The 15,119-nt window shown below is 40.2% G+C and overlaps 1 protein-coding gene across 3 annotated transcripts in view; it reads left to right on the forward strand.

The window, feature by feature from the left end:
• trip10b (thyroid hormone receptor interactor 10b) overlaps positions 1-15,119 on the forward strand; it is a 27,289-nt gene continuing 12,170 nt past the window's right edge. For all 3 annotated transcript variants that reach the window (XM_055010345.1, XM_023266776.3, XM_023266779.3), the window contains exons 1-9: positions 1-142; positions 7,980-8,095; positions 8,226-8,279; positions 9,899-10,046; positions 10,175-10,237; positions 11,744-11,848; positions 12,084-12,212; positions 12,441-12,587; positions 14,659-14,820. In XM_055010345.1, the coding sequence (XP_054866320.1) occupies positions 119-142; positions 7,980-8,095; positions 8,226-8,279; positions 9,899-10,046; positions 10,175-10,237; positions 11,744-11,848; positions 12,084-12,212; positions 12,441-12,587; positions 14,659-14,820 (948 nt within the window). In that variant the 5' untranslated portion in view covers positions 1-118. The remainder of the gene's footprint in view (positions 143-7,979; positions 8,096-8,225; positions 8,280-9,898; positions 10,047-10,174; positions 10,238-11,743; positions 11,849-12,083; positions 12,213-12,440; positions 12,588-14,658; positions 14,821-15,119) is intronic.

Raw genomic sequence — 15,119 nt, forward strand, 5'->3', positions numbered from 1 at the left:
CCGAGGGGAGTTTTTCTTTCCCTCCTCCTGCTCCCCACCTGGTGGCTTCTTTCTTCGCTTTTAAAGCCAAACGGGAGCGGATCTGTGCGTTTCTTCACCCATCTGAACTTACGCAGACATGGACTGGGGAACAGATCTGTGGGTAAGTTGACAGCTGACACAAACACGCAAACACAGAAGTCTTTCCAGAAACAAAAATCCCTCCACCATCCCTCAGGAGTTGGCTGCCCTGCTATTGTTTTCCGTCGACACTGTGTGCTGTGGGTTTCTCCAGCTAGGCCGGGCTTAAGTAAGACACCAGCAGGAGTCTATCTGGGAAGCCTGGCAGCCAGGAGGGATTTCGCAACTCCTGCTGCATACCTTACCATCAGCAGAGGGGAGAGAGGAGAGGTTTTACTGCTGGGTCTGGCCACAGTGAGGCCATGCACTCTTATCTGAGGCTTGTTCTTTCTCATTCCTGCCCTCAGTGCATGCTCCAACCTGAGGAAGTGTTTCTGGCTGCTTGGTTCTCATTGAGTCTCATTGAAGCACCAGGTCAGACAGCATCAGTCACAGCTGTCCAACACTCTGAAGGCCCAGACCTGCAGCAGATCTGAGGCTGTCATGTCCACCTCATGTGAAAACACCAGGAGTGCTTCTTTATATTCCAGCGTGATGTCTACACCTCGCTTGTTTTTGCCCTGAACTCTCATTGTGACGCTCTGTTTGTGACACGGAAGGGGCAGGAAATCCTCCCATTCAACAAGCTGCAGCTATGGATTGTTCATCTTCTTCGCTTTGTTAACCGTTAATCAGTTGCTGCCTAATTTTCCATCAGCTGGCTAATAATTCATAAACCAGGCGCTCCAGCTCAGAGTCAGTGTGGAGGCTGTGTACGAGAAAATGCATGTTATTCCATGTACAGTCTGGGTTTGAATTAAACAAAAGCTCCTGACTTGGAGGGTTTGTTCTGTTTGTTGCTGCTGATAAAAAGCTAAGAGAAAGCATGTTTAGTGAAGTTCTGCTGTGATTGTGGTCAGAGTCTGAGAGCACACCTGTGAGATTATTCTGCAGTCAAACACAGACTGGGTGAGGCTGCTGGGCTGTGTTTACTGCTGTGTTTGTTCAGAAAGAGTTGAAAAATCTCATCAAACTCAGTTAAATGCTGCTTCTTTTGGTGTGTTTGATGGCATCTGACAGCTTTATGGGACTTTATTGTGGGGAAACCAAAGCACATCTGAGCAAGAACTTAAATTAATTGGTTCATTGTTGACCCTGCAGTAAGAACTTTTGTCTCCTCCTTCTGACAGGGAGAGTAATTACAATAACACTGTCGTATGCGTCACCGTTTTCTTTTTTAGACTGTTCTCCTTCTGCTAAAAGTTGAGTTTCTTTTCTTATCTGGGACATCAGAAACTTCTCTTGTAGGTTTGTCCCAACCAGTCGTGGGTGTTTGTTGTGAAACACATCGCTAACGGTGCACCAGCGTGGGCACCACAGATACACTACAGGCCAAAAGTTTGGAAGCAACATCAGATTTTGATTATTAATGATTATTATTTAAAGAGTCACTCATCAGAATGCATTTTTACTATAACTGTCAGATATTTGTATCTGTACTCTTGTTTCTTTGCTCAGCTGTTTCTTTCTAGCCATTTTTGTTGTAGTTATAGAGACATGGATGCAGTTTTATTGGGATTTTTGTGTGCAAATTCTCAAAAGCCAAGCAGCTTAAGTGAATAATGCAAACTGTGCTTTGCTTTTGACTCTTGCACTGAAGTTGTGACTCTTGCAAATCTTCTCAACCCTAAAACTAAGTCCTTCTTTTGTTAACATTTATTCAGCAATTGCCAGGTAACTTCATTGTATACCTAAAGTTAAATTGAGGAAAATGGTGCATCATGCAATAAATACATCCCAAAATAGAATTCATACCAGTTTTTATTGTTTTTACCTTTTTAAGACAGACATTGTGAGCAGAAACTTGAAATTGCTTCCAAACTTTTGGTCTGTAGTGCAGCAGAATACAAACTCTGGCTTACTGTGAAATGCAGAGCGTTTGAACACCATCAGCATGGAATGGAGTGAAGGGGTCTGACAAGGGTTTTCAATTCAATTCAACTAAGTTCAGATAACTTTATTTGTCCCCAAGGGGCAATTTAATGGGCCATACAAGCAGCTTAAGAAAAGACAACCAAGCCAGACACACAGTTACACACAAAAAGACAGAACAACGAGCGGTAAGACGGTAAAATGAATCAAAAATAAAAGCAGGGTCTCCAGACTTGCTACAATATGCTTCTGAGCAGAACTCAAATCAAACATCAATGCTAAGCTTTAATTTAGCTCCATATCACACTGTTATCTTTACAAAGTAGCTTCAAGGTTGGAAGAATCCTAAAACATTCCAGCTCCTTTTCACTGAAGCTGCATGTTGTACAGCCGCAACGTGTCATCAGATATTAAAATTCATATTTTACTGCATCATTTAGGAAGCATTCCCTTAATTCCATCCTGTCATATTTAGCAGCTTTTTAAACTTTATAATCCCCACAACAACTTAATATAATGTTCCGTGTGTTTAAATAATGTTTGGCTGTCCAGCATAACTTAGTACCGACTGACCCACCAGCCGGTCAGTGAAACCCCCAACAGCTGTTAAATTAAATATGACGTAGCCCAGGAGCTGTCAGAAGGTCTAAACACAGCCTGACCTTTTCTAGCATTCAGTCACACTTCACGGCTTAACATACTTTGTTTTGTCTCACTTTAAAAAATGTTGCTTTTGCCACTTTTAACAGAAAAACGCAGTGTGACCAGACCATTACAACAAAGCAGAGTTGGCTTGCACCAACCATTTGTAAATTCATTCATTTTTAATGGTCCTGTCTAAGATTTTAATGAATACTTCTAGTTTCAGACTAGTAATTTATTAAGTCAAGTTGCTTCATTAAAACATAATTGATGTCTCAGCTAATAAAATCTTGATTGCTTGGAAACATCTGCAGCTCTGTCCTGTGGGAATCAAACAACTCTGTAATCAGGAAGGCACTGAAGCATCACAAACTGCAGCAAAACCTCCAAAGATGACAGTTTAGGCTGGAAAGCAGCATGCTCATCTTAGATGCAAAAAATGTAGGTATGACTTTGGGTTTCTTTTGATCTGAATACGTGGAAACATCTGTGTTTCAGACTTAGTGTCTGGAATTACTGGAAAATGTGCCGTTGTTCTGATCCTGCTGCTGTTGTTGAGTCATTTAAAGTGAATATTATTGTCATGTTTTCAGATTTGAGATGCATATTGTGAAGACTACAAACAAAATCTCAGGTTGCATTATTATTAAACAGCATTTTAGCAAATGTTGAGTGAAGCAATATTCCATTTAAGCTCTTTTTCTTTACGTCTAAACAGCTCATATCTCAATAGTTTCAGTTTCTGTGGCTACAGAAACCTGGCAATGAGTATTTGCAGATGTTCAATAACAGCAGTCTCTGTTATGCCTTGTTTCATGGGTATTTTCTAAAGCTTTTTCTGCCTGTTTTTGCCTTTTTTGGAAACTCTGTTTGCAGTGTTGATGTGTCCACGGGTATATCCAGAGTTTTCAGCTTGTAAGAGTCAAAGTTGTGCCATTTTTGCTCGTGCACATGAGGTGATGTTCAGTGGAGAACGTGGTAAATGTTGTGCTGGTACTAACCTTACTAAAAGGATAAATGTTGCTCTAAAAGCTCCTCTTCTCCTTTATTGAGGACCAAAGGTGTCAAAATCAGTCCACTCGTGATTAAATCTGCTGATTTTTTTTCCCGATTAATCAATCACTTGTTTGATCTGTAAAACTTCAGAAATTTGAGAAAAATGTTGATCCGTGTTTCCCAAAGCTCAAGATGACATCCTCAAAAGTTGTATAGTTTGTCTACAAGCCAAAGATATTCAGTTTACTGTCATAGAGGAACAAAGAAACTTGAAAATATACTAATTTAAGAAGCTGCAGTGAGAGAATTTAGATTTTTTTTACTTTAAAAAAAAATTGCTCAAGCTAATTGATGACTATCAAAATAGTTGCCTGCTGGAACTAGTAATACCTTTTTTTTTTTTTTTTTTTGCAGATTTCTGATGGGCCAACAATGCTTAACCCTTTTAGCACTATAATGCTCATTTCCTCATATCCACTCATTCCCTCCCGCTCCCCACACAGCACTCAGTCATTACCGTAATGCATGTAATTGCACCAGAAAGCCCCGTTTCACAGCTTTCAGGGGCAGTTTGAATGATTAAAATTGCACGAAGTAGCGAGGAGTTACAGTAATTTGAAATACACATGCACTGCAGTGTCACTGGTGATCCCTGTGGTTTTAAAAGGGTTAAGGGCTATTAATGTATCACCACCTCTTGGTTTGATATTTTAAAAAGTTTAAAAAATACCAATGTACATGTAGACTAGACCATTTAGTGATGCAAAAATTCCCATGAAGTTAACTCACAAGGTTGAGATTACAAAGCAGAGTTCATAGTTAATCACTAATCTGTCAGAATTCTCTCGGTTAGGTAACGGTAACCACCAACACTAGTGACCAGCTGGGTGATTTTCATTCTGTGTCTTCTGTCCTGTTGTGACCCTGAAATCATTCCCCTCCACCGTCATGGAGGATCTTCCAGTCCTCTCCAGCTGAGAGGAGGCTTCTGGTGGAGCTTAGAGTGAGGAAACACAGATGTGAAGCAACAGGTGAAAAGCACCTTCAGTCTTCCCACCACAACATTGCAGGTCAAGAAGATTCGACCAAAATTTCTACCTCAAAATTGTGTTTTCCCTCATTGCTACTTCACTTGGCTTTTTTCTGTACTCCTGATCTCATCACGCAGCTGAAAAGAGCAGACAGCAGGCTGTAGTTTTAGACACAAACACGTTTAGATCGTTTTAATATCGAGTACCAGCCTCAGACTGCGAGGCAGATGTTGCTCTAATACACTTTTTATTGATCTGCCTGTTCTGCGCTGATGAAGTGGTGTGTAATTCAGGTAGCACAGATAGAATTAAATCAGCTGCCTTATTGCTTCCTCTGTCTTCATTCTCCTCAGCGCTGTTGTTGGGTTTACATATGAAACAATGGTGGCAGCAGAATGCTCGCAGTTTGTTGAACCAGCAAACATCAGCCCTCATACTGAGAATGGAGCGAAGCAGGAGGCGCGTATGTACATAGCATGTCTTAAAGACGTCACAAAGGGTCTTTCAGCTTTAATTGCCCAACCCATTGGCATAAATTACCGCTTTGCTGGTACAGTCAGTCCTGTTGTTTGGTGGGTTACATTGGGATGGAGATGTGAGAGTCTGAGCTTGGACCAGGTGGGACGCTGCTGCTGCCAGCGTTGCGTCACTGTGAGGGGTGGGACTAGTCCAACTGGTTCCAGGGCTTGTAGAGGCCCCTGGGACCGTCAGTCACAGGGCGGAGGTTCACACTGAGCTAATGATTATCTCATTCCTGAACTCTGTACGTTGTTCCTCCTCTCACACAAACACGCAGATGTGTTACACTAAAGTTAATGGGGCGTTGCTGCAGAAGAGGGAAATACGTGCAAGAGTGCATCTAACTGATTCTTTAATCTCTCCATCAACACCAGCGTTCACAGTTCGCTGTGATTTCCCCTAATCACAGTCCTTCCTGGTACAAACCATCTACGTTACTCAATCGTCCTCTCACATCTTCTGATCCTGTTCTTTCCTGCTTCGCTACCTCGTCCTGTCCCTCTCGTATCCAGGACATCGCTAACTGTGTTGCTGTATGATCTCCATTTAGCTTCCAACTCCTCTGAGGACTCAGTATCTGTGTCTCTGGCTCCTGAAGACCCTGCAGCATGAACACACACACTTATGCACACATGAACACCCAACAAGGCGGAGTGTGTCTTTGTATTTCACAAGAGACACAACAAGGGATCCACCCTGAGGCTTTATGGGCCCAGACTCTCATGTGTCTATGCGTTCAGATTGTTTAGCTTCGTGGTCACATTTGTCTTCGGTGAGCTCTGCACTGTACGTCATTATACTGTGTAAATAAAAGCCAGCGGGGACTAAAAGGACAAATGTTACCTGTCCAACGGGTTTGTGTGTGTGTGTGTGTGTGTGTGTGTGTATTTTGAAGGGATGTGTGTAAAGCCAGACAGGAATGTTGAAAGGACAGTACTGCTGGTGTTTGCTTCTATTCTCTACTACACACCTTGTGCTTGCGTGTGTTTGGAGAGTTATTATTAGGCTTCCCTTTCCTATTAGTAGCAGATCGACAGCCTGATTAAATGTGGTGTAAATGTCAATTTAATTAAAGCTCAAACCATGAATTAAATGCAGGACATGCACTTTGTCAGATACCTGATTAACAAATTGTGTCTGCTTTAATGATGATTTCATTGTTTAGTCAACTCTTGTCTGACTTAATTGTGAGGATTTGTTACTATCATTTGTCTTATGTGACTGTAAACTGAATATTTTCGGTTTGAAGACTGTTATCAGGCAAAATAAGCCTTTTAATGACATCTGCTTCACTTTTAGTGAACAGTCACAGACATTTAATAATATTTTCTGACATTTTTTAGGCCGAGTTGAGTCATCAAGGAAATAAGCAGATTAATCAGTAATGAAAACAATAATTTGTTGCAGCCCTGCAGCATATCTCAGTGTCACGGTTGCTTTGTCACAGTCGCCAGCTTCATAACAGCAGTATGTCTCTTGTACTCACTGACTCACTCAGTAGACACACTCTAGGAGTGTCAGGATATCAGATATGGAGGAAATCAAAACTGTACACTTGAGTAGCTTCACTGACAAAATGTTAAAACCGGTATTCAAAGGATAAACAGTGAGACAGAGGGAACGAAAAACCAGCAATTTCACCAAAAAAACAACATTTATAGTGAAAGAAAATTAAGCAAAAATTATAGGTATGAATTGTCCTTGTCTCCATATAATAGGTGACCAATTTAAAGTAAAATAAATCCACCCATCATATTTAATATTGGTGCAGTTCATGTCTTAAGAAGGGCTGCAACTAACAGCTATTTCATTATTAGTTGATCTTGTTTGTTGTTTTGATTTATTTTTGAGTTTATGAAAAGTTAACACAGGAACCTAAGGATATGTCTTTAAAGGGGCCATATTATAATAAAAATCCAGCTTTTCATTATTGTGGAATGTAATTGCATATCCCCAGTGTGTCTAGAGACCCATAAAATATGAGAAAAGACCATCCTCTCAAACCGTTCAGGTTTGAAACCTATTGTGATGTCACAACAGGATATGCCCCACCTCCGACTGGCTCCAATCATCGTAGAAATAAAGGGAGGTGTTCCTGTGGTCGTCTTTCTGAAAATAGTGTGGGCAGCACCGGCTCAGTTTCATTTAAAGCTGCAAACACTGAAACGATGGATGAAACCACAGGATATTAAAGAAGTGGTAGAATTAATGATTTGTGCGGTATTTTGAGCTGAAATTTAAAACAGTGCGGGGACATGGAAGACTTAGATTAACTTGTTAAAAAAGGTTATAAAGGGGGACCTTTAACTTGCTTATTTTATGGGGCAAATAGTCAAAATCACAACAGTATTTAGTTTGATTTCACGTCACACGAAGGAAAGCAATACATCCTCACATTAGAGAAAGTAGAACTGCACAATGTGTGGAATTTTTGCACGATAAGCTATTTTATAGGATCAATAAATTATCACAACACTAGATAACGCAGACTGACCTCATGTGATCGTAAATCTGGATTGTGCATAGCAATGGTGCCAAATGACGTAGCCGCCCTCAGATTTAACCTTGTAGTCACAGTTTTGTTTTAGATCGTAAGTGGGACGGTGCAAAGTCAAAAGAAAGTAAAAACATGCGTCTCTGCAAAAACCATCATACTGAACCGTGTCAGCTGTGTGTTTCTCAACAGACGCCTCCGGTATTTGTGTGTATGTTCAGTACTTGTATGTAAACAGGTGTCGCTGTGTGCTGTTCCTCTCTCAGGACCAGTATGATGTCATCGACAAGCACACACAGTCAGGCCTTGACCTGGTGGACCGATACATAAAGTTTGTGAAGGAGCGGACAGAGATAGAGCAGAACTACGCCAAGCAACTCAGGTGTGCTCTTGTTTTCTCTCTGAATTTTTATTTGTGTTTACATGAACGTGGATCTCAAATCTAATAGTGCTTTTGTGAATTTCTGTATGTGTGTGATAATTAAACTGAGTTTTTATGCACCGTCTAACAGGAATTTAACAAAGAAATACGCCAAACGAGGAAGCAAGGACGAGCAAGACTGCAAGTGAGAAAACAACACGTCCCGCTTCATTGTTTTTCTTATTTTTCATGTATAAAAATGATAATTGCAAACCCCTGTAGTTGTGGTTGCTGAAAGCCTGTGAAGCCTTCAGTTTCCATATGGCACTTATGCTGTTAAGATGAAAACGGTGGTAGATTTTGCCACACAAAATTCACAGCAATTTTGAAAAGGCAAGTTTTTCACAGTTCTCTCATTTCTTGCTGACTTTCAGAAACACTCACTCTGACTGCATATTGCTAGCATTAATTTAAAAAGTGAGTTTTCATTAAACTCCAGCTGACTCCTTTTAAAATGACAACTGTGTAAAAGTGTCCAAAACGTGCACATGAAGGTTGCATCATTTAAAGCTGCGAGACAGACACTAAAACTACACATTTTAGACAAAACAGGAGGAGGAACATTGTTGGCATGTTACAAGGTAGAGTTAATTATTGGTATAATACAGTGCTGCAATTAAAATGCACTTTGATGAGTTGGAGTTTTACAGTAGAAATTATACAGAAATGCTGTTCTTGGTTTGATGTAATTTTAATGTTCATATTTTCAAACCAGGTGCTTCAGCTCATGACAAAAGAATTTCCACAAGAGGAACAAGAAAAGCATTCACAGAGCATAGGACTCCACCAAGGATGTTCATTCCCCCATATGGCATTGTTAGGTGGCATTTTTTTTTTTTTAGAAATGCAGCATTTGTTGATGATCAGATATCATGGCAAAATAGAATATGGTCATTTGAAATAGATGTATCCACAAACAAATTGACATTGCAGTGAGCACAGGTGTATGTTATGTATGGATACCGAATTGCATGATCTGCATGAGGGCTGCTCAATGATAAAAACTGTCATAATCCTGATTATTTAGTAAATATTTAACACCATTAGTCTTTTGACTTTGGAAACATCACCAACCTAAGTTCCACAGTTCTTCATTGTTGTCACATCGAGGTGGAATTCAGACTTAGAGGTTTTCAGTCATAAACCCACAAATGATAGCTTTGTTCCACTAACTCCTCAGCCAAGCGCAAACACCGAATGATTAACCAGCAGTTCATAGTCAATACAATTAAACTAACCTGTCTCAAACCAGTGTAACCCCAGCTCATGTTCCCTGTTAGTGGGTGAACAGTCTCAGCTCTTTGTGAACATTTGGACTTTTAGGGTGGAAGGAAACCTCTAAAGCAAAGGTGTGTGTTGGAATTATAGTTGAAGACAAAATGTGAGCATCATTGCAAAACAGAATGTGGTGCAATAATCACTGTATCATGATGATCTTGTTCTCATCACCGTTTGAAGCCAAAATTGTTATTGAAAATGAAAGTGAATTAAGTGCCCAGCCCAAACTGTAAGTAGTAAAATAGATACCAGACATGCTAACATTTTCATCCGACTTCAGAGCAGATAAAGACACAGTTTAATGAAATCCCTCATTTTTAATAAAAGGCACGAGAGCCCCACTGACATCACTTTAACGTCTAGTGAAATCCAAAGCTTGACAGACTTTGATTGGACAGTTGCTGTTCAGAGTAGTACTTTAGTCAGCGCTCCACTAAATGTTAGTCTAGTCTCGTTACTAATGTGTCTCTTTCGCTTCTGCTGCAGGTTCAGCAACTACGCATCATTCCAGGAGATCCTGAACGAGCTGAACGATTACGCCGGCCAACGGGAGCTCATCGCTGAGAACATGATGACGGCCATCTGCGTCGAACTCACCAAGTACCTCCAGGACATCAAACAAGAACGCAAAACGGTGAGAGACGGCTAGACAGGGTGAGGGAGGGGGAGGAGAGGAAGATGGAAGGACCGGTGGAGTTTGGTAGATTGCTGTGTCGTCATGTTAAACTGCAGCACATTTACTGGATCCTCTTCCTTCAACAGCATCTGTCTGATGCCAAGAAGGCCCAGCAGACGTTAGAGAGCAGCTTTAAACATCTAGAAAGTGTAAGTCACATGTTGTTTTTTGGATCACAAGATCATACAAATTACACATACTTCAAGTGGTAAAGCTTTATTTTCATTCCTTATCACCCACAACAATCTCATAACAATGTCTGGAAAGTTTGTTGGGAAGGCAAATAGAGCCAAGGTTCTAAAATCTTTATTTTTACTAGTTCAGCTGGTGTTATTGAGTTTAAAATGGTTTGTGACTCAACAACATCCTTTAAGATGAACTCAAGTAATGTTCATTTTTCATTTAAAATCGTATTCATCATGACGTTGTGACTTGCTTAGATTTTTTTGCACAGTTTTGCATGTTTGGCAAACCTGCTGCAGGTCAGTAAGTTCTAACTAATCATTGTATTCATGCTAATTCATTCTTTAGTTTTTAAACATAGATAAGAGCTAGGTTTAAGTTCCCCAGTTGTGAAAAATCCAGCAAATAAAAGTAATCAATAAAATAATTTGTAAGGGATCAATTTCTCATTAATTCTGCTGTAATACATTTGTCTTTAGTAGAAAAGGTCACGTTTATCTTTTAACAACAGGACAGCAAAAGTTAAAGCTGCTCTGTGGCGTTCTCATTTCATGTTTTCACGTATTTCAAAATGCATGTTTGTATCATTCTAACAAGCATGTTGAGTCCAAAACATATGCAAAGGCAAATTTACACATAATTTACACCCACATTTTGCTTCCTGTCAGATGTGTGTTTTTGCTTTTGTATGGATCCTGTCAAAACACACAGCTCCATATCCTCTGCATACCTTTAATAGGTTTTGTGTTATTTAAAATGATAATTCAATATTTTTACATTAGGCCGTGAAATATTAATAAGTTGTTTCTCTGAATATTTGACTCCTGAAACTCTATAGTACTGTTCCAAAAGATAATGAACTCAAGAGATGAAGTAAAACAAATGTCCCGCTGATGGAGAATGAACACCAGACAAAGAGACTTTCCACAGCCTGGTTACAATCTATAAAGCTTTAGAATAAAAGATGGAATAATCTTTAATAAGCCCGTTTATTGCAGTTAAAAAATCCCATACAATCCTTATTAAAAAGCTGAACTGCAACATTTTAATGTTTGGATCAGAAACCTTTGAAATAAATCTGTCAAAGTTGAGCCACATAAACCAAATCTATGTGCATGACTCGACATCGAACCTGTAATTTGCGTGAACTGAGCCTTTACGACACAGTAACCTCATTTATGTTATTGTTTCATTGGTTTATTGTTAAACTTATTAAATCTGTGCAGTAGTTTACATCTTCATTTTACCATTGACAGCATGAACCTCTACACTTTGGTACTTAAACACTCTGAGCCTCTTATTAACTGAGCCTGAGGGCCAAGAAAACATCTTGATCTGGAGTTCTTTTGCGTTTAGTACAACTCCATTGTCAGATTTTTGTATTTTCAATGCTACTAGAGCTCAAATCATTAAAACATAATAAAGTTAATTTGTGTGTGTGTGTGTGTGTGTGTGTGTGTTCACGCCTGCAGACAAAGAAGCGCTTTGCCAAGGAGTGGGCAGAGGCTGACAAAGCCACACAGCAAGCAGAGAAAACAGAGAATGACCTCAATGCCACCAGACTCGACGTCGAGAAAGTAAACACACTCACTTTAGCATCGATAACTGAGCGCAGTTTTTATTACAACTTTTAGTTTTTAAGATATTTTCAGTCCAGAAACACTCCTTGAACTTTCCTTGTCTCCCTCTCTCCTCCTCCTCCCGGCATCTATTCCTACTCTCCCTCCACTTTGCATTTTTGCTTCTTCCTGCATCCCTTCATCCTTCCTGTCTCTTTCTTTTCTGTTGTTCCATCTATTCCTCGCTCTGAAGGCCAAGCAGCATGCCCATGCTCGCACACACACAGCAGAGGAGTGCAGGAACGACTACGCAGCACAGCTCCAGAAATACAACAAGGAGCAGAACTTCTTCTACTACTCAGAGATCCCGCAGATCTTCAATGTGAGACAAAGACATGCGTGGACACACACATTCACAATGCAGAGCACACTGAGCTCATGTACAGTCTCTGCTAATGTGGCGCACTGTAACACAAACCAAACACACATTTGTATCGTCCTTCTCCAGTGTCTTCATAACTTCATATGCATATAAATATATTTTGTAGAATCACAGCCGGTGTGACTGTAGCATGAAATCAAAGGGAGCTGCTGTGTTTGTGCTGAACAGAAACTGCAGGACATGGACGAACGGAGGATCCAGCGGTTGGCGGAGGGCTACTGCCAGTTTTCAGACATCGAGAAGAAGGTGCTGCCAATCATCTCCAAATGTCTAGAAGGAATCTCTACAGCAGGAGGGAAGATTGATGAGAAACAGGCAAGTGGGAGATGTCAGTGTCGGTTTGTCCATTGGCCATTTCTGCCCAGTGTTTTACCCAAAACACCTCTGATCTGATTGTTTCCGAATGTAGAGGGATGCTGGTCCATGATGTGGTGCTTAAAGGAACAGTTTGACATGTTAGGAAACACACTTACCTGCATTGTCACTGACAGTTTGATTATACCAGTCATACCCCTTGTGATTAGGAAGCTACAGGCACATCGATCTGGACTCATTTTGGTTGGATATGCGAATAAGAATCCATCAAATGTGAATGAACGTTTTCATTGGTTGCACTGATGCGTCTGTTATTTGGCAGGTCAGTCTGTGTGCTCGTGTTTTCTCTGGACACTGTGAGCTAATGCTAACTGCTCTGTTAAACTGCACCTCTGTGTCTTTGGCTCACAGGTCTTTCTTGTAGCTTGAGGATAACTTGTAAAATTAAATCACTGCAGTTCCTCATGATATTTTGTGTACAAACTGCGTTTTCTAGTGGCATTTTATTTCCTGCTGTTTTTTTAGCTATTTTTTTTCTATTACTTCTCTCATTAGAGACAATAGTGAAATTCAAACTTTGTCTTTTTGGATGTTTCAATGTCCTTTATGCACTTCATGTTGGTATTTCGTTGTGGTAATGGTGTTTACTTCTATTTGCTAACTTTAACTGTTTCCTGCTGTCACACAGTATTACCAAAGTCATTTGATATACAAGTTGTAAACACAGCAGATTGCTTCATTTGGGAGGGAAAGGCCAGTAGCCCCCTGTAATTACAGATGCACTGCTGACCAGTCAGTGATAAACCGACCACTAGCCTCTGCTGTCAGCTCCGTACCCGTCATCCGTGCACGTTCTCAGGCTTCTGTACTGTTCTCCAGTGGGGACGGAGCTGGAGCTGGCAGCCTGTTAGATGGTGTTTTTGCTTTTTCATTTGTTATGGTGAGAATAAAGGAAGCTCACGGTGTCGCCCAGATTGATTTCTTTATGTTTTTGTCATGCAAACAAGCGTGTCCAACCCTCATGGGTTTACAAGACGCCAATATACTCGCATTACAGCAAAACGTCCAAAACATACAAGATTCTGCTGCTCAGTCCTTAAACAAAATATGTTGTCTTTTATCCCAGGCATGGCAAAGAAATTCTGCCATGAAAAGGGTTCCTCTTCTAAAACATAACTCTAATTTTTCATGGTCATCCAACCAAAAGGAATGAAAATAAACAGAGGACATCTTACTGAAAAGTATATGTTTTTTACAGAATCTGGTCAGAGCCATCACTCTATTTTTTTTTTTTTTTTTTTTTTTAGCAAATTGAAGAGTGATGCTAATGAAGTATCACAATTTTAAGCTCAGATTTGGTGACATTTCTTTACAGAACTGCATATCACAGATGAGTAGTTCAGGGACTGTCAGAAGGTTTTTTTAATTAATAGTTTTGGGCTGATAAATAGTGTAATTTTGGCGATTTTATTTATTTTAAAAACAGCATGCCTTTTTAATTCAGCAGTAAGTTTTGCCGTTCAAACTGTTTGCTTTGCATAATCTAAAGACAGTAAATGAGGGAAATGGACAGCCTGGCTCTGTCCAAAGGTAACAAAATCAAGGCTGATTCTTGACTGGGCGTACTAACTTTGTGAAGTGTTGTCAGAGTGTGTAGACTAACAAAGATCAGAGACTCCAGAAACATGGCTTTGTTGCTTTTCGTAGAGCCAACCTCTGTTTCTAGTCTTTATGCTGTCTTACCTGACCTTTTAGAATTTAATGTAAAAAAGATACTAACACACTTCTATTTTGATTTAGAGCTGGCATTTTTGTATTGTGTTCCAGTTTTGCAGATATTATACATTTTGAATGAGGCAAAAATTAGCTTGTAACTGTAAAATTTCCTACTCAGCAGAGTTTGATCACATTTTATTAGCAATGATTTGTTTATTTTAAAAAAGATAATTTTTAGCCTCTGACGAACAGCTGTAGGTAACTCTGAAGCCACACTCTCGGATCCAACGCCTTCTTCTTATTATCTGACCATGTTTCAGTTGATATGAATGAGTCTGTCCATGTCTCCCTGCAGGACTCAATACTGTTCATTGAGCAGCACAAGTCTGGTTTTGAGCGACCTGGAGATGTGGAGTTTGAAGACTACACCCAGGGAATCAAACCAGCGACCTCAGACTCCAGCCTGCACCCACCAAAAGTGCGCGCCAAGCTCTGGCCTTTCAGCAAGAAACACAAGGTGAACTTAGCACTCTGTTTGCTTCTCTGTGAGTTTGTGTAAGGCACAAATATTCACTGCCTCTCCCTGCTCTTCTTCTCTTCCTTAAGTATGTGACAACCAGAAAATCCTCTCTATCCTGTTCTTCGTATGTGGCTTGTTTTTTGGGCTGACATGCTGTTATGAGGATGAAAGTATCCTGCTGTTTCTGTTTCATACAGCTTGATTCTTTAAATGCAGCTCACAGTGTTGTGGGGTTTTTGTTTTTTTGGGGGGGGGGTTTGCCTCTCCTGAAGCGCTGCATGCTCTTGTTTTGAAAT

Source organism: Amphiprion ocellaris, chromosome 4 (assembly GCF_022539595.1).
Source record: "Amphiprion ocellaris isolate individual 3 ecotype Okinawa chromosome 4, ASM2253959v1, whole genome shotgun sequence".
Classification (NCBI taxonomy): domain Eukaryota; kingdom Metazoa; phylum Chordata; class Actinopteri; family Pomacentridae; genus Amphiprion; species Amphiprion ocellaris.